At 42.3% G+C, this 18,660-nt stretch overlaps 1 protein-coding gene across 2 annotated transcripts in view; it reads right to left on the bottom strand.

Moving 5' to 3' along the window:
- ccdc102a (coiled-coil domain containing 102A) overlaps nucleotides 1-18,660 on the bottom strand; it is a 98,223-nt gene that overhangs the window by 44,748 nt on the left and 34,815 nt on the right. For both annotated transcript variants that reach the window (XM_083912983.1, XM_083912982.1), the window contains exons 2-3: nucleotides 5,694-6,161; nucleotides 4,052-4,453 (exon numbers count right to left, since the gene is read on the bottom strand). In XM_083912983.1, the coding sequence (XP_083769109.1) occupies nucleotides 4,052-4,453; nucleotides 5,694-6,056 (765 nt within the window). In that variant the 5' untranslated portion in view covers nucleotides 6,057-6,161. The remainder of the gene's footprint in view (nucleotides 1-4,051; nucleotides 4,454-5,693; nucleotides 6,162-18,660) is intronic.

The raw sequence follows: 18,660 nt of genomic DNA, 5'->3' as shown, positions 1-18,660 counted from the left end.
ATGTGTATGTGTATGTGTATGTGTGTGTGTGTGTGTGTGTGTGTGTGTGTGTCTGTGTGCGTGCGTGTTACCATGGAGACCATACCTGAGCTATCTGAAGGTCAACTCTGATAGGCAGTGACAGCGATCTTTATTCACTGCTGCTTTAACATGGAAACCTTCATTAAGAGGTTACAGCTCATGCACAAGTATATACGTGTGTTTGTGTGTGTGTGTGTGTGTGTGTGTGTGTGTGTGTGTGTGTGTGTGTGTGTGTGTGTGTGTGTGTGTGTGTGTGTGTGTGTGTGTGTGTGTGTGTGTGTGTGTGTGTGTGTGTGTGTGTGTGTGTGTGTGTGTGTGGTGAGAATCAGAGAGGCCCACCGCTGCTATGGACACACAATGGGAGCCCAGATCTGGAAATACATCAGGTCAAAGCAGTGTTAATAGACCACCAGTTGTCACTATCATTTCTGACAACTTCAGAGTTTCTAGTCTTTAAAGAATAGATTATCTCAATCATGATGACAGATGTTGATAATGGGACCGGTATTTCAAGACTAAGGGCCAGACTTACATGCACATTAGTAACCCGCAAATGGTCTTTCCCCGGTTAAGTGAATAATCAGATTATTGACGTTCCCGACGTATAGATGAGCAGGGGTTCATCCATCCATCATCTTCAACTGCTTGTCCCTGTCGGGGGCGCGGGGGGCTGGAGCTGATCCCAGCTGACATCGGGCGTGAGGCGGGGTCCACCCTGGACAGGACGCCAGTCTATCGAAGGGCATGAGCAGGGGTTGAATGGGAAAATGGCGGAGTAACATGACCTCCGGTACAGTGGGTGGTGCTACGCAAACATACAAGGTTTATTCTATTTCCAGGTCAAAAGCCACTGCTGCGGAGTGGGAGTTATATCCAACGGCACATGCGCAGACGAGAAACCCGATGGTAACCCGGGAAGGCTGTTTACATGCATGAATACTTGGGGTACTGAAGGAGTTCTCTAAGTCTGATAACCAGGGTTTTAAGAACTCCATTTTTACCCGGGGTACGGTGTTTGAGAAACCGGAGTATGCCCTAAACCTGATTATAATCTAGTTTTTAAACTGCATGAGAAAAATGTGGTTTTGCAAATGCATTTATTGAGTTTGCAGTTGCCATACGTGTGTATTCAGCACTTGATTTACTAAGATATCATCTCATCCTGGTACTGAACGTCCAGACACACACTGGGAGTGAGGGAGAGCTGTTCAGTTCAGATGTGCAAGATCATTACAACAACAGATCTAAATAGTTACCTGGCCACAGTCCAACTCTTAAAAAAAACAGTTACTTAAGCTCAAAATATTACTCAGAATATGATGATGTCAATATCTACAGCATATGTACAATTATCAATACATTAGGAGGCGATAATTGCATTCATGGGCAACCAAATGAAAGAAAGCGATAACAACTAAAAGATGCAGAAATATTCAAGGATGAAATGCACACTAATGTCTTAACATCAGCATGCTAAAATGCTGTTTAGCTAGTATGATGTGTACTATGCTCAGAAATTTAGTTTGTTGTTAGAGTGCTAGACTGTTTTAATAAGCACTAAACCCAGCTGAGGCTGATCCTTAGTTTGGCAGGTATTTGAATGCACTTTGGACAAAAGCGTCAGCAACTTGTTTTAGTAATGTACAAGCTGAAAGTCTTTAGGATGCATTCAGCAGGCAACATGGCTATCTGTACCAAATGTCTTCAGAATACATATATAGTAATAGTTGTTGAGATATTACAGTTTGGACCAAGGAGAACTGCTAGTGCAGTTCACATATATACACACATATACTACATGGGACGTGGTGCACACTCACTTATTGTTAAGAAAGCTCATTTATTTGTTTTTAAAGCAGAAACAATTCCGCAGACAGAAAATACAATTTGGAGAATCAGTCATCAGTATTCCTTATGTGGTGTGATAAAAGACTGGTGTACCTGCAGCAGGAATGAACTCCCAGTGCATGGGCAGGGCCACCTCTCAGGGCTGCCTGCTAGAATACTTTTTTGAGGCTGAGGGTAAGAAAACTCTAACTGAAGGGAAGAGTAGTTTATTTATTGCCCTGAGCAATGTCTGCTCCCAGTGAGCACAATCAATCAGGTGTTAGGGCAGCCTGTATGTAGCCTGTGACATTTATTGCTGTGAGACTGTGAAAGTGGGTCGGACAAAAGAGGGTTTCTGAAAAATAAAGTGAGGGGGGGCACGTCCTTTTTGTTTCAGGACCTTGCCGGTGGCAGCGATGCTTAAAAGCAGTTATATAAAATAAAATGTGATCCCAGATGATTCACACCTGAGCAGAGGGACAGGTCCCCACCAGCTGTTAAGAGGATATTACAGGACAAAAAGTCTTTCAGGGGTATGGTGACCCCTATTACACAGAGTAATGCTGTGTCTCAAAGACCACAAACAGACAAGACGTTAATGTACCATCTAGACAAATAGACTGAAGCAAAAAACATACGGTTGTGAGGAAAGTTTCTTACTTTCAGTAATCTGAGTTCCAGACGTTACTTTTTCACTTTGACTCTCTGTTTTTTCAGTATAAAATGGCCTCCAGAGTATTTGAGAGTGGCTGCAGGCTGAAATATAAGGCTTGATGGTGCTCAATGCTAACATCCCATACATGTTTGAATTGTTCTCACGGGTATCTCATGTGTCATTATGAAGGACGCTGAGTGAAGCAGCAGGTTCAGTCTGAGTTTGTAAAGGCTTCAGGTTCAGGACGGTCCCCATAGAACAGTGTGACAGAGAAGAAGTACTGCAGCATCTCTGAGCCCTCAGGAATAAGCAAGCATGATGAGAAAGTGTGTGTGTGTACCTGGGTACCCACACTGCTAGTCTCTCTTAAATAGGACACCCCCCCTCAACACACACACACACACACACACACACACACACACACACACACACACACACACACACACACACACACACACACACACACACACACACACACACACACACACACACACACACACACACACACACACACACACACACACACACACACACACACACACACACACACACACACACACACACACACACATTTAGTGAGCGAGCTAACAGGGCTGGTGACTACATTTATACTGTCCATAAAGCAGCAGAGGACACTGATATCAAGCAGGTCAGCAGCACACAATACAAGCCCCATGCTAATCACATTAGCATTTTTAACATTTAAACAAACAAGTAAAAAGGCAGCTGAACCTGCTGGTCTCAGGATCTAGAGAAGCAGCTTTTCATTATTGATCAATCTGTATTCGTCTATGTTTGGAATAATCCTTTTGTTTATCAAAGGGCTGTTCCCAGAACACAAGATTACACCAAAGATGTAAAAAAATAGAAATAAAAATTAAAAAAGTAAAGCCTGGGGCACCCCACTAGCTCACCCAGTAGAGCATGTGCCCCATGTACGAATGTTGAGTCTGATATTTGTGGGGGGTGGGGTTGCCTTTATGCCTTTATTATACATCTTAAAGTAGACAGACAAGGGAGAGAAATAATAAAAAATAGCATTTGTCCATAACTCAAAAATGCCTACACTAGTAATGACAACATTTCACACAAATGTAAATATGATAGATTCAAAGGTCAACTTCACTGTGACAGAAATCTGTAACTAAGGGGAGACATGTGGTCAGATACTGAACGGGTGAGATCTGGAGATGTGTGAAGCACTCATGTTTCACCAAAAAAATACACTTGATGCCTTTTATTAAATGCCTTCACAGTCTTCTCTCTCTCTCTCTCTCTCTCTCTCTCTCTATATATATATATATATGTATATATATATATATATATATTATGTAAGTCTGGACAGTTTGGAGGTAAACTGCAACTTGAGGTGTACATTCTAGTTTTCTACCTTACATGGCTGCAGGCTGATTGACATAACTTTATCAGCTTTGGATATTTCTGTTCTCAGGTTTGTGTCGACAAAAAACATTTCATCTCAATGACACCAGTTAATGAAATGAAAATGCCTTCTCACTCTAAATGTCTACATTTACACTGCAGACTCACCTTTTGTTGACACATCTTTTGTCTTTCCAAGTCCACGTCCCTCACTGGTTCTGGCTCCGGAGACCCTGGTGGTCCCTCCCCCACCCTGTCCAGTTTGCTGTCAGTGTGGACCTGAGAGGAGGAGGAGGATGATGCAGGGGAGGAAGGAGGCATAGATGGAGAGGAGGAGGAGGAAGCACCACGTGGGTGTGCAGGGGATGAAGACGGAGAAGTGGCAGATGGAGGAGGAGGGTCAGGAATATGGTCGCCGTGGAGTCGCAGCGTCTCCTGTCGTAGTGTCTCATTTTCTGAGGCCAGTTCCTGCCGCTCCCGCCGGACACTGGTCAGCTCCTTGGTGAGGGTATCCAGCCGCTGCCTCAGCTGACGAACCTCATCCCGTGCACGGTTACGCTCTGAACGAACCTGGGGATAATATAGACACTATGAGATCAACTCATCAGGTCCATGAGATGGAGGCAGTTGCCAGGACTCCAAGATAACGTTGTTTTCTGCCTTCTGCTTACAGCAACTTAATACGATGCAGTGTCTGGCTTTTATTTGATATCATAAGTCAGGCAAAAAATTCCGATCCATCATTAGTGTAGTTAGTACGCATTAGCTTGAGGGCTTGTTTATTGCAAACCCCAGTTCACATGAAGTTGGGATGTTTTGTAAAACGTAAATAAAAACTGAATACAATGATTTGCAAATCCTTTCCGACCTATATTCCAATGAATACCCTACAAAGACAAGATATTTAATGTTCAAACTGATGCAAATATTCACTTTTGAATTTGATGCATGCAACATGTTCCTAAAGCTGGGGCAGGGGCAACTAAAGACTGGGAAAGTAGAGGAATGCTCACAAACACCTGTTTGGAACATTCACAGGTGAACAGGTTCATTGGAAACAGGTGAGTGTCATGATTGGGTTTAAAAGGAGCATCTCTGAAAGACTCAGTCGAGGTTCACCAGATTTTGAACAACTGCGTGTGTTGGGCAGCGGGCAGCAATTAATGACTCTAAATGTCCACAAGAGTTTTCCAGTCAGAGTTTTATTTAATTTAAATTAATTAATATAAATCTGTGTACTTCAGTATATAGAAATATTCAAACACTATTTTTTTTTTTTAGATTATCATAAAGTGGGCGTGTCCGTAAAGGGGAGATTCATGGGTACCCACAGAACCCATTTTCATTCAGATATCTTGAGGTCAGAGGTCAAGGGATCCCTCTGAAAATGGCCATGACAGTTTACCCAACAAGCTAGCATAATATGGTTCCATCTAGCGGGGCCATCGGATGTTTAGAGGTTATTAAGTATGGGTAGGCAAAAAATCAATGCATGTAAATATCGCGATTCCTATCTTCTAAGATTCATAATCGTTTCACAACTTCCAAAGATCGATTCTGAATCGAATCGTGAGGCACCAAAGATACCCACCCCTATTATTAATCAAGAAAATATTGTGAAAAGTAACTCAACACATCAATCCAATGAAGTGAGTTTAACAAAGAGTATACAACCTGCATAAGAAGGTAAAACGCACATATGCTTCAATAAATGCGTGCACACAAAAGTGAAAATGAACGTATGAATGTATGGATCAGATCTTGAGGAATGCCTACAGTTTTTCTCCTGCTTCAGTAACCACAAGCCTACCTTGCTCCACTTCTCCCTCCAGTTGGCGGTGCAGTCCGACCACCACCTCATGGTCTTCTCCATCTGGGCCGCTCTGGCCCGAGCCTCCTCCAGCTCCCTGAGCCTAAGCTCCTCTCTGCTCTCCCAGTCGGCGCCGGCGCCGTCGCTCATGGCCCCCAGGGACCCCAGCCCAAAGCCTCCCAGCCCGGGTGACAGCAACAGCGGGGGGCTGGAGCTGGGGGTTCCTCCAGAGGGGCTGGGGGTGTGGGTGAGGCTGTCAGGAGACCGGATCCCCCTGTCGGACCCCAGACCCAAGCTGCACAGCAGGCCGCCTCCCGCCGACTTACCGCCCTCAGACAGGTGGGGGCTGGGGGTATGGTTCATGACGAGGCAGAGTTGTGGACAGTGAGGAGGATGATGGGGGTGGGGTGGGGGGGTTGTGAGCCAGGAGATTCAGGATAGCATCATCTTCTTCCGTCACTGATCCGCCTGGAGACAGAAACAAAGCAAGAATAAGAAATGGAACTCATCCGTCAGAAGAAATCAAAGTTAACACAGACATGGACATCTGTTACCATCATGGGCCTTGGAAATGTGACGTATTTGAGGGTAAAACAATTCAAGGTCTATCAGAAACAGTTCAGAGTCTAAATTAGAACACAGAACAGGAAAGGAAATCATTGACAGACACTGTGCTGTGAGGAAAAGCCCTCATCTGCTTTCTGGGCCTGATCTAACCGGGCTGGACAGCTGGTCCACAGGACTGAGAGTGGAAATACTTCCACTGTTTTATATGGAAAATAAAAACCAAATGGCCATGAGAACACAGGCAGATGACTCGGAAAGTAAGAAACTTGTATGTACGCACGCAAGCACGGAACCACGCAAGCACGGAACCACGCAAGCACGCACACACACACACACACACACACACACACACAAACACACACAAACACACACACACACACGCACGCACGCACGCACGCACGCACACGAGATCTGATGTATATCCAAGGACTCTCACTGGAGCGCTAAAGGTAGGCTAACTATTCCAGCGACAAAAGACAACCCGGACACTTACTGTACACCTAATCCTCTCTAATTTATAAAATTGTGAACAATTGATGGATGCAGCTTCTAGAGAACATTCTGCTTGGTCTTACAATGACAGTCAATTGAATACTTTTGAGTGGACTAAACCAGACATGTTTGATTTGAGAGAGATCTGATGACATCACTTTCTGCTGTGGGATCACTTTCTCAGCCCAGGGTCATCCCACTTTTCCTCCCACTATCTTCCATAAATGGCATATGCTAAATAGCTCATGAATATTGACGCTATCTTAATGAGGACGTTACATTGACTGAGATGAGGAAAATGACACAGAAGGAGGCGAAAAAACAAAGTTCTCCTAGAAGAAAATGGAGGTGTTTTACAGAGGTTGAAGTGTATACCATTTCATTCCATTGCCGCTGTTTGTAATGTGCTATCTTTAGTAAAGAGACTCTTTGGCAGCATAGATCCGATTTCCCAGAAAAAAAGCTTTGTCTTTCTGTGTCAAATGATTTTGTAAAGTTGTCATTTTCCCTTGACAAGAGGACAGTGAATGGCTTTAAATGAACTTCCCTGCATAGACCTACTGCTCTGACACTCGGACACGTCCCACTCTCCCCCACCAAATCACAAATTACTGAGCAAAACATTCATGCACCAAACAGCATGAGTTCAATATCGTTATATGCACTTACTTTGTTTTATTAGAAATTGCACATATGTGTATTTATCTTCTATTTTGTCCTATTATACTCGCATAATTCAATACTTTTCATTCTTACATTTCTTTCTAATACTTTCTAGTGTTTCCCTAATCATTTGAAAGATATATACCGTATTGTCCTGAATATAAGCCAACCCTGATTATAAGACGAGCCTCCTTTTCTTGGCTGTATGTTTCTGCTGCTTTAATCACCATCATATTAAAATTGCTATCATAACTCTGCCTCAGTTGTCGGCATGTGTCTCCATGTCCCAGGCCCCTGACGCAGTAAGCTGGTTGGCACTGCAAACTAACCTCAGTTTGCTCTGTAAACAGTGTCGCCGTAAATTGTGTTGTGATTGACGGTTCGCCATGAAAGGAACTCGTTTTAGGGATCTTTGGCACCATGTGCTGTTGTGACTGTATACTGACATGTAACTCTCACTGACTCAGTGACTGTGTCTATAGAAGCACTTACTTTTCCTTTAAAATCTAGATCCTGAAAATAAGACAAACCCACTCTTCGGGCGGATTTCCAGGAAAACAAACACTGTCTTATATTTGGGACAATACGGTAGTTTCTGTTTGTAATTTTCTTTGCCGATCATAATAAAACACATTTGTGGTGTAACGACTAAATCTATCCTCGGGGATCTGTGGGAGAACTTTGATCCTATCTCGTCTGTCAGTGCCAGGTGTGGGCTGAGAAAAATACCATCTCTGGCTGTGGTGGTTGGTGGTTTGAGCTGGTCTCAAACTCTCAGGGCCAAGAAAAACTCTACTCCTTCCTGTTTCTCCTCCTCTCCTCTCTCCCCTCAGAGGAGTCGGAGGAAGTTCAGATCTCTGGAACTGTGGGAACAACTCGCAGGTAACCAGAAGAAAAGGAGAGGAAATGAAGCAGGTTCAGCATCAGCAGCAGGGGGCTTAGTAAAGGGTCAAACCAATCAAATGTTTTTTTTGTTTTTGTTGGTTTTTTTTTTGCCTATGTTGCCTCCTTGCTGTCACACACACACACACACACACACACACACACACACACACACACACACACACACACACACACACACACACACACACACACACACACACACACACACACACACACACACACACACACACACACACACACACACACACACACACACACACACACACACACACACACACACACACACACACACACACACACACACACACACACACACACACACACGCCTGCGCAGTGCTGATGCGTAAGAGAAGATTACACATCCCTGATAATCTGAATAAGGAGCTAAATTTGTCGCTAGTAGCTTTTTATAAATAAAGTTGCTAAGAAGGTGTGAAAAGTCTCTAAATCTAGTGGGACAGTGCCGTCTGTGAATGCTTTGGGATGGGGAGGGGGCTCCCAGCAGAACCCTCTGCTCGTTGAGGACACTAACTGCAGAGTGATTGGTGCATCAGAGTCCAAAACACCACAAAAGTCTCCACTAACACCAGAAACAGTCATTGAAAGGTCACTAGTTATTTTTCACAAAAAAAAAGTAGCCAAGAGGATTTGGAAAGAGCTGTAAAAAACTGTCGAGCACTGGGTCTGTCGAGCAACCCTCACTTGATGCATACGTTTCCTTCAGAGCTGTGTGTTCAAATCCATGGGTTGTTGCTGTTGTTGAGCCTACAGGCTGGTTTTAGGGCAGACCGTATCAGCAGACATTGAGAAGTTGAAGCTGATGATATACTGGATTCAGCATGAACAGTTGTTATTCATGGATAAGCACTTAACATGGACAATCTTATCTTCTTTAATGACCTCACATCATTGTAGCTGTGATAGTAAAAAGTAAGAGTGATGTTGACAGGTTTTCATTGTATTGTGTCCCCTGGACACATCGTTGCTTATTTTCAGTGGGTCCCAGGGATCTTTACTTTTTCACCGTCCTAAAACAATCTGAGCTGTCCTGAAAGTAATGTGAACCATCCCAAATTTAAACTTCTCAAGTGGTATTGTTGGGGCTGCTGTTGCAAAAAAAAGCCAGATCACTTTCACTTTGTCTTTTCCTCAGACCCATTACCAACAACACAGGGCACACTGCATTTATTTACAGACAAACTGCACAATGGAGACACTGATAACAACATTTGATTTTCATATGATCATGTAGATTGAGCTTGTCAGGCTGACCCTCCAGTCACTAGATCCATCAGTTCATACCGTTAGCATCAACCTCCCTCTTTCCAGTTACTCCGGTTGTTCTACTGTCCGTCATTTACGCTAACTAGAAGTTGTTTTGTTGACTTGCCTCAATTAGTTTGCAGTCTTTGTTCAGACTACAAAGCCTCCATGTTATTATTTTATTACCTTTATAGGCTCAGTCACAACTCAAGCCCTCTACAGGAAAGGCGAGTTGTCATTTTTCCAGAACTGTTGACCCACAGGCAGACAGAATTGCAAAGTGAAAGTCAGTCTTATGGGGAACTAATCCAAATGCTGATGGTGTCATTTTTCTAAAGCCATGACACTGTGTAATCAACACAGTGTTTCCCCTACCATTATATTAGGGGAGCGTTGCGCCCCCCCACCCCCGACAAGTACATTTTATTGAATTGTATTTTCTGTATGGCGTCAGATCACAACAGGAGTCATTTAAGGATCCCTTTCCTATAGAACAGCTCTGTCCTTTTAGTAAACAAACTAAACAGCCTTATGTTTTTATCTTATTGTAAATTCTGTCTCTACACGGTCGCTTGTTTCCAATTCTCAGAAAACTCTGACAGCGTTGGAGATTCACTTGTTCAATGATCGTTTGTTAAATGTTTGGGAAGAGACTCCACTCCTAACTGTAAAAACGAAACTGAAACCTTTATTATTTAGTTTGAGAAGATGATTCACTCCTACAAAAAACAACTAAAACAGAATTAAACAAACTGAAAAAAACTTTCTTTAGTTTGTTGTGCTTAAAACCATAAAGTGATTTTGATTTAACTTTGGACTGTTTCTGTTGGAGAACGTAATTTGGACCTTTTGGACAATTATTTAAAAGCAGCAGCTCATTGTGTGATACACTGACACTACATTGTGTCTCTGATTATTGCTGTATAATTGTGATCCTTCTGTCAGGTGATTTTTAACACCTTTAACACTGATTCATTTATCCATGTGGGAATGGACCTTTAATACGAACCGAACCATTAAAGTGTCTGATTAAACACTGACTGGAACGCTAACAAAAGAACATTCAGGCAATCCGCTACAGTGTGTTGGAAACACATGAAAACCATAATTCATTTAATTTTTTTCTTGATTTCTGCAATGAGACTTGCTTTTGAGATATTTAATGTAGTAGAGTGCCATCTAGCCTACTCCCATTATGTTGGAGAGAAGGCAGACATCTCTACAGCCGATATCTCCAACACTGGACAACTCACAGCAAAACTATCTAGGCTGAGCAGCAGTCTAGCTAGCACCACAGGTAAGATAAACATACATATTTTTGATTTTGGGGTGGACTCTCCCTCAAAGGTCTCCAACAAAATAGTTGTATTAGTGACCGACCAGTTTTATTTAGCTATCGCCATGTTTCTGTCCCTTCCAGAAGCAACCAGATGTGACCCTCACATGATGCAAAGAAAGAATATATTTATTCCAACCACAGAGAAAAGATCGGATTAAGGGCTTACATGCTTATTAGGTGCATATATTTTTTATAAAGGAGATCAACGGTTAGAGAGGCACAGAGCACTGGCAAATGATGAATCAAGTATGTCTTCCTACAGCAGGAAAACAAAGAGCAACAACGGAGAACATATACTCTGGATGTGATTTCATCTCTATCCCCAATAAGCTGCAGTTCAAAATCCACGTTAAGAGGCAAAATCCCACTGATTCTCCAGCATCAGGACGGACACACACACGCACACACGCACACACACACACACACACACACACACACACACACACACACACACACACACACACACACACACACACACACACACACACACACACACACACACACACACACACACACACACACACACACACACACACACACACACACACACACACACACACACACACACACACACACATTTTCATTATTCAAGAAAATCCTAAATCTGGGTCAAAGAAAGACAGAAGGAAAGAAAGGACTGACAGAGTTTACCACAGCAGTAAAAAGAGAGAGAAAAACTGATGTGATTGCCTTTGAACACAATCAAGTCCAAAGCCGTAGTCATGGATGGCCAACCAGAAATCAAACACTTATATATTACATATGATAAAAGCACTCCTGGTGAAAATTCCTCTCTGTGGTCCTAGAGCAGCTTTAGGACCACACCAAACACGATGTTAACACAGTGCTGGTGCTTTATTTTAAGAAATTAAAATTCAATGTTTACTGCCATTCCAGGCAAAGCTGAAACAATCACTCTTACTTTTCAATAGGCAGCAAAATATATAATATTCACTGCAAAGAGGGCTACGGCCATGGCAAGCTGTGAGGGTATTGACAGGGAACCCATATTAACTGCATACCCTTCTTACTAGCCATTTTAACTTTGAACACAACCATTAATAATCCACAGCTAACTCTCTCTAACAGGGAAAAACACCATGGCAAAAAACCGTTTGTAATATTTGTAACACTACTAATTATACATTTACAACACTACACCGCACCGCTGGGTACAGCTCACTTGCTAGCAGGTAGGGAGAGGCTCTGTCACTGCTGCACATTCAACAACAGAAAGGGGAGATGGAGAATGAAGAAAGACAGACCGGAGATGCACCAGAAGAACTTCTTCCCAGCAGAGGAGCGGCGTCTGCTGTTTGGAAGTTTTCTGGCTTAAAAAATACCACGATGTACTTGATGTACACTGAAACTGCCAGAATCTTTAAAAAAGACCATGATACATCTTTTTGGTCGTACCGTCCAGCACTAAATTTGAGATGAGACAAGAAACCTTCCTGAAGCTAGCAGTTATGGAAGACTTCAGGAGCAGATTCATTTACAAAGCATTAATCCGCAGATCGCGAAAAAATTATTAGAATTTGCGTTATTTTGCAAAAAAAATGTTTTTGCAAGTATATATATTTGGTATGGTAACGGGTGTGTGTTTGAGTGTACACGTGTGTGTGTGTGTGTGTGTGTGTGTGTGTGTGTGTGTGTGTGTGTGTGTGTGTGTGTGTGTGCTAGTTAAAGGCAATACACTCCTAATTTACCATGAATCATTTACTATTTAAACAATTCAAAGTGGGGCATACAATTACATGTGACGCACATGTTTCCTCAAACAGGTTTCAAGGACAAATAGATTTAGAAAATGAATTAGAAAGATATTAGATACCAAGAGGAAGAGTGACTCTCTTTCTTCCTGTTTACCGTAACAACAAGCAACATACAAAACTCCACTGACACATTTACTCAAACAAAACTCTAAAGACTGATCAGGGAGGTGACGTTATGTTCAACATTCATGAAAAACTAAACATAGAGGCATTCACCAGGGCGGCTAACGTTACGCATTCTCTTCCTGTTTGTCACTACGGCAATCGTCCTCCTTAAGCCAGAACAGCGGCGCTCTGTGAAGTGGCGTTAACATCGGGCTGCTTTGGGCTCAGGCGCTGAATCATCCATGTCCTGCTGTTGTGGTAGAACACTTCTAGTTTGCAGTGGACACATGAAACCTTTTGGCTTTTTTTTTTTAAGTGTGAAATGACCCCAAACACAAAAATGCAAAAACGGTCCGTGTGGAACAATGATCCCTGAGCTGAACAGGCAGCATAACGCGCGAGATAGGAATTAATCGAATCATCGAGGCAGAGATTTTACCACAATGATTTTTGTAATCGAGTAACCTGAGTGATTGTTTAAGCCCTAACTTCAACTGTCATTAAATAGGAGTTTATCTTCTATAGCTTACTATAGCTTCTTGTTGTGCCTACACATCAACTGACAGTCCAGCCGCTTCCAGCTCGTACTCTTTAGTGTTCAAATGTGTTCAGTATTTCTACTGACACTTTAAACGCTTTGAGTACTTGGACTTAAACTTCAACTCACTCATCTCACTTCCACAAAATATAACTTGACATTTTTTACTGTTTCCAAATGTTTACAGACTTATCATGTTAAAAGTTTTTATTTCATCGTGTTTCCTCCAAACACATTTGCAGCTAATCGAGCCTTGAATTCCATTCAATGATATTTTTGATGAATTTATTGAATGTAATTACAATGGTGAAAAACGATCTCCCAAAACAAAATGCACTGTTATCATGGATGTCAGCTGCAATATATATTTAGTTGGGAAAACAAAACTGGTAAAATACGTCCATTGTTAGGCTAACTAAATGCAGGTTCTGGGGTCATTTTTGTGCTTTGAATATATATTGAAGTTGGCTTTTGTTAACAGTCTAAAAATCTGTTTCAAGTTGTTCTTTTTTTCACATCTTTATGGAGATATTGTGATGACATTCCAGATGTCATCACAATATCTTGTAAGTTATTGCAGCATTTGAAAATCAATTTCAGCTGGCCTTTTATTTTCACATCAGTGTTGATTTAGTCTCTCAGTACAAGATCTCCACAGCTCTGTGTCAGTGCTGGAGTAGTGCCTGGCTACACCGCTTATCATCCTTGGGAGGAGGCTAAGTTAGATGCAGCAGTGGAGGCTATTTTTCAGCGCTGTACATCTGGTGTGCCAGACTAGTGTTGATTCAACTCTCCAACAAATGACAGCATTAATGTAACAAGTTAGAGTTCAAACGTATACATTTTTAAATAATTACAACTAGACGTGACCCGAATCATCGACTAATCGTCGATTCGCTCTGAGGAGCTTGATCGGACTGCCATTCACAAAATGCGCAAAATGTGGTTCTGAAACAATGGATTATTCCATTCAGGCTCTGGGCGGCTGAATGACTGATTTTACATATAGATGCTTGGTTTCTCCCAATAAACCGACAAAAAGCCTATTTGGGTATAAATATAAGCCTATTAATAAATACTGTTGCTAAAAATGGGAAATGTGCTTTTAATCTGTCTCCTTAGTGTGCAGGAATAACCCTCTCCCTCTCTTAGAATAAGTTGCTCTATCTAGGATCCTGCACCTTCAGAGCGCATCTTGTCTGGGCTTTAAATCTATCTGTGCGTCAGAAACACAACAGTCTGCTCCTGTTTCATCATCAGCATCATTTACTTTGAATATTTGCCCATTTGTTGTTTTTCATTATAGACGTTAATCCGACACAGTCTGACACAGCGCTGTGAAAGTGAAACTACAGTTCTAAGTATACCATCAGCTATTTTCAAAGAAAGATACAAACAAACACATTTATGTTCTAACAACAAATACTTTAAATAAGATGCTCCTATCAGAAATCAGTAATCACATCACTCAGTAACCCTCTGCCTGACACATGACCGTGCAGCGTTGGACTCACGTGCCCCCGCCGCTGTCTGCTTCATGTACATGGCTCGCCACCCATCAGAGGGTTTTTCATGAACCAAGGAATAAAAATACTATAGCCTATAGGCGAGACGTGACAAATCAGGTTTGACTATGAACATTTTTAGTCGGGGACACCCCTAATTACAACTTGAAATGCAGGTCAGTAACAAATTAAAGGACATAAACTGATTTTTAAAATCATTAGGGTATACAGTAAACGGTAGTGCCCTACATAGAATCACAAAGGCGAAACCTGTAGTGTGACCTTTTCAAAAAGTGAGATTTTTTGATCTGCAGTCGGTCTCCTGAGACTAAAGGGTGGAGAGGCTAAATGTCAAGCCTTAGTGACACCCGTGAAACAAGAAACTGCATAATATTTTTAAATAACTGACTACATTGTAGACTGAATTCAAACCCGTCAGTTTAGCCCAGTGAACTGTGTCATAATGGCTGCTTTAAGGTGGGGATAATTCCTCTGAACAACCCTTTCATGCCTCAATAACAAGTGTGCAATAGCTAACAATATAACAGTTCATGACTTAGTGCTAGCCAGGACAAATTGGCCATGTGATTCTCCCCTGGTGATAACTCCAGTCAGATATTTGTTCCCCAGACTAACAGGGACATGCTTCAATGACAATGACTCCCTGAATTACTGTGTGAATTGATGGAGAGACACTTTCTCAGTGCCGGTGGTGATGGTTTCTTAGGCCCTAGGGCTCAAAGTGTAAGGGGCCCAATGTCACTCCAAAAGGCACATACCGACCATGAAGAGATGCAAAAGGAAAACGCCTAGAAAGAGACACGAAATAAGCACACCAACAGGCAGAACCACTACGAATAGAGAGATGAAAAGGGTACCCCCACACGTCCCAAAACAATCTTTTTTTTCTCTTGTTCTTAAAATGTTTTCTGTACACACAGCATTGTCTCAAGAATATCTGTATCCACATGAATCCAATGAGAGGCAGAGTATGCGCATAACGCTTGCACGCTGTATAGATTTAGCGTCTTACTTGGAACATAAGGGAAAAGGTAGAAATATATGTTAAGTCATTCCCATGCATGCTGCTCAGTATAATCAACCTCCACAGCCCATCCCTCCCCCTATCTACTCTAACGCAGCAGCACTGTGCAGGCACTCCGTAGGGGTGGGGGCGAGGCGTGGATGAGGGTCGTCCAAAGAATTGATACTAAATTAGTATCTGATATAGATACTAATTTGCAAAAGTATCTATACTTTTGCCACCAACAGTGCCGTCTCCGCCTCCTCCAGTTGACGCGTAAGGTCACCCAGCAGCTGGTTCATCGTCTTAACAACACTGAGCTGACTGATCACAGCTAGCACTGCTGCTGGAGGAGCTTCAAGACCATTTTAGTAGAAAATTAAGTATTTAGCATACAAGGCTATCGACTGGGGAAAGGATACGGAAGTAAACAAGCCGCTAGAACACATAAAAACACGTGTTGAGGTTTTGGCATGATTCTAACTCCATAGCCCAGTCATCGGTATCGAGACAGAAAAAGTTGGATCAGTGCATCGGTAATGGTAATGATGAATGTTTTTTGACACACACGCATGCACACACGCGCGCACGCACACACACACAGCCAGTGAGCAACAGATGAATGGAGGAGAGAGGGGGAGTGTTGGCATATTTGTCTGCATCCATGTAGGAATGTGTAAAACAGTGTCATTCATGTTTGCCTGCACTAACTTGCTCTGGAAATCCTTCCCTTCACCACCCTAGCAGAACAATTCCCCGAGAGTGTGTGTGTGTGTGTGTGTGTGTGTGTGTGTGTGTGTGTGTGTGTGTGTGTGTGTGTGTGTGTGTGTGTGTGTGTGTGTGTGTGTGTGTGTGTGTGTGTGTGTGTGTGTGTGTGTGTGTGGTCTGAACTTAAAATGTAAAAATACATTTATTTATTTTTTTTAGATGCCGCTGCAGCAACTCCAGTCGTCAGAAAATATAATATCTCATCTTAAATAAACTGGATAAAGAGTAATTAGGAATATTGCTGAAATTAAAATGAAAAAACTTCCAGCACTAAAGATGACACCTTGACATTACTTGTTTCAGAAAAGCAGCAAATGCTCACATTTTGAGAAACTGGTACCTTCAAAAAAGTCATGCAATCATAAGCTCTGTAACTGTTTGTTCCAAGTATCAGAGGGCATTGCATCAGAGAGCAGGAGGGACAAACAGACAAAATGTCATATTTGAAATTTAACCTGAGCTGTAGACTTTTACTCACTAATGTTTACAGCAGCAGTTATACAGCACTTGGCTTTGAGGATGCCTTATTTCAGACATTCTGGGCAACCAGTTGACCTGAAATACATATTTGCACATTGTTATGTATTCAAGAGGAGTTTTAGCATTAACAACAAAAGCATGAATGAAATTTAACATTTTACACTGTTTCTCTAACCGTCCACCCCCTTCCCCATCCCCCTTTCTCCAGCTTCAGTCAACACAGTGACAGATGTTACTGGTGGAGTAATGAAGTCATCATTTATTTTGGATCAGCTGATCGTTAAACTAATGGATGGAGCTACAGCAGATATAGCTGAGCTGCAGCTAATCAGAGCATATTCATCTCTGTGATGCTCCCCAGGATGGACCAGATAAGTATGTGAGCATGAACGACTGAAAGACTGAATCAAATATCACAGTTGGCTGGGATCCAGCAAGCGTTGCGGAAGTGCCACACTAAATTACTGAGGCGAGGATCAGTTCACACTGTTTCACTTGCCTGTGTGTAATTGAAAGAGTTGTAGGTCGCAGGAAATGTTTCCTACTGCCCCTATTGGTCATGGAGAGATCCCTTCTTAAAGCAAATCCAATTTCTGGGATTAAGGACAAAATGCATAGTCCTTGTTCTGTGCAACCATGCATTCCAAATTTCAGAGCGTATTTTAATGGATCGGTATCAACTAAAATAAAGCCGATCAAAATCTCATCCTTTCTATACTGAACTCAGCTGTGCTTTGTCCTCCTTAACTTGCTGCAGCACTGCTGTCCTTAATGACTGTTTGGCCCTACAGCAGTTCAAAGCATATGCAAGAGAAGATTAGCCTAATTTTTAGCTAGGGTACGACCAATATTGGAAATTCACAGATTGCAAGTGTGGTGGCAGATGAACTTTTTAGCTGGAATGAAAATAAACCTTTCCTAGTATGTGGATTGTGCACCGATATGACTCTGCAAAAGGTTCTCAGACGGCTGCTTTCCATGTATTTCTGTGTAAGTGAATAATGGCAACAACTTTTTTTGAAGTTGGTCCAGTATTGATTGTGAGCGCTGCAGCCTGGCCGCTGTGAACCAAGCTGCATTGTAATCCAATGGGGCACCTGTGCAGGGAAATATATGTCAACTAAAAGTATTTCTTTTTGCCATAAAGTACATTATGGAAAGATTGAACTTATCAGAACATCCCTAATAATTTTTGTAAAAAAAAAACACTGTCATGATATTAAAATAGACATACATCTGCATTTTAAAGCTGCAGTCAGCAAGTCTGGCAGATTGAGTTGACTCACTCAAATTGCGACTGTTTACAACTCTCACGCCCCTCCCCCACTGTCACAGAGCTCCTCAGCTCCCTCCCATCGTGTGCTCGTCAGTGCGCGTGCACCAGATTTTTGTTTGCCTGCGTCTTCTTTCAGCAAAAACAACATGGAGTACAAGCTACATGGAGGTAGGCTGGCTAATTTACTCATGGATAGCAATTGCTAACGTCATTTAGCGAATACATAGCATGCGGCTTGTGCCTGTGATGTTGTGACTGAACTGCGCTGA

Source organism: Echiichthys vipera (genome assembly GCF_963691815.1).
Source record: "Echiichthys vipera genome assembly, chromosome: 1".
NCBI classification, from domain to species: Eukaryota; Metazoa; Chordata; class Actinopteri; order Perciformes; family Trachinidae; genus Echiichthys; species Echiichthys vipera.
The sequence above is the reverse complement of the archived record's forward strand: the minus strand, read 5'-3'. Positions and strand labels throughout refer to the sequence as shown.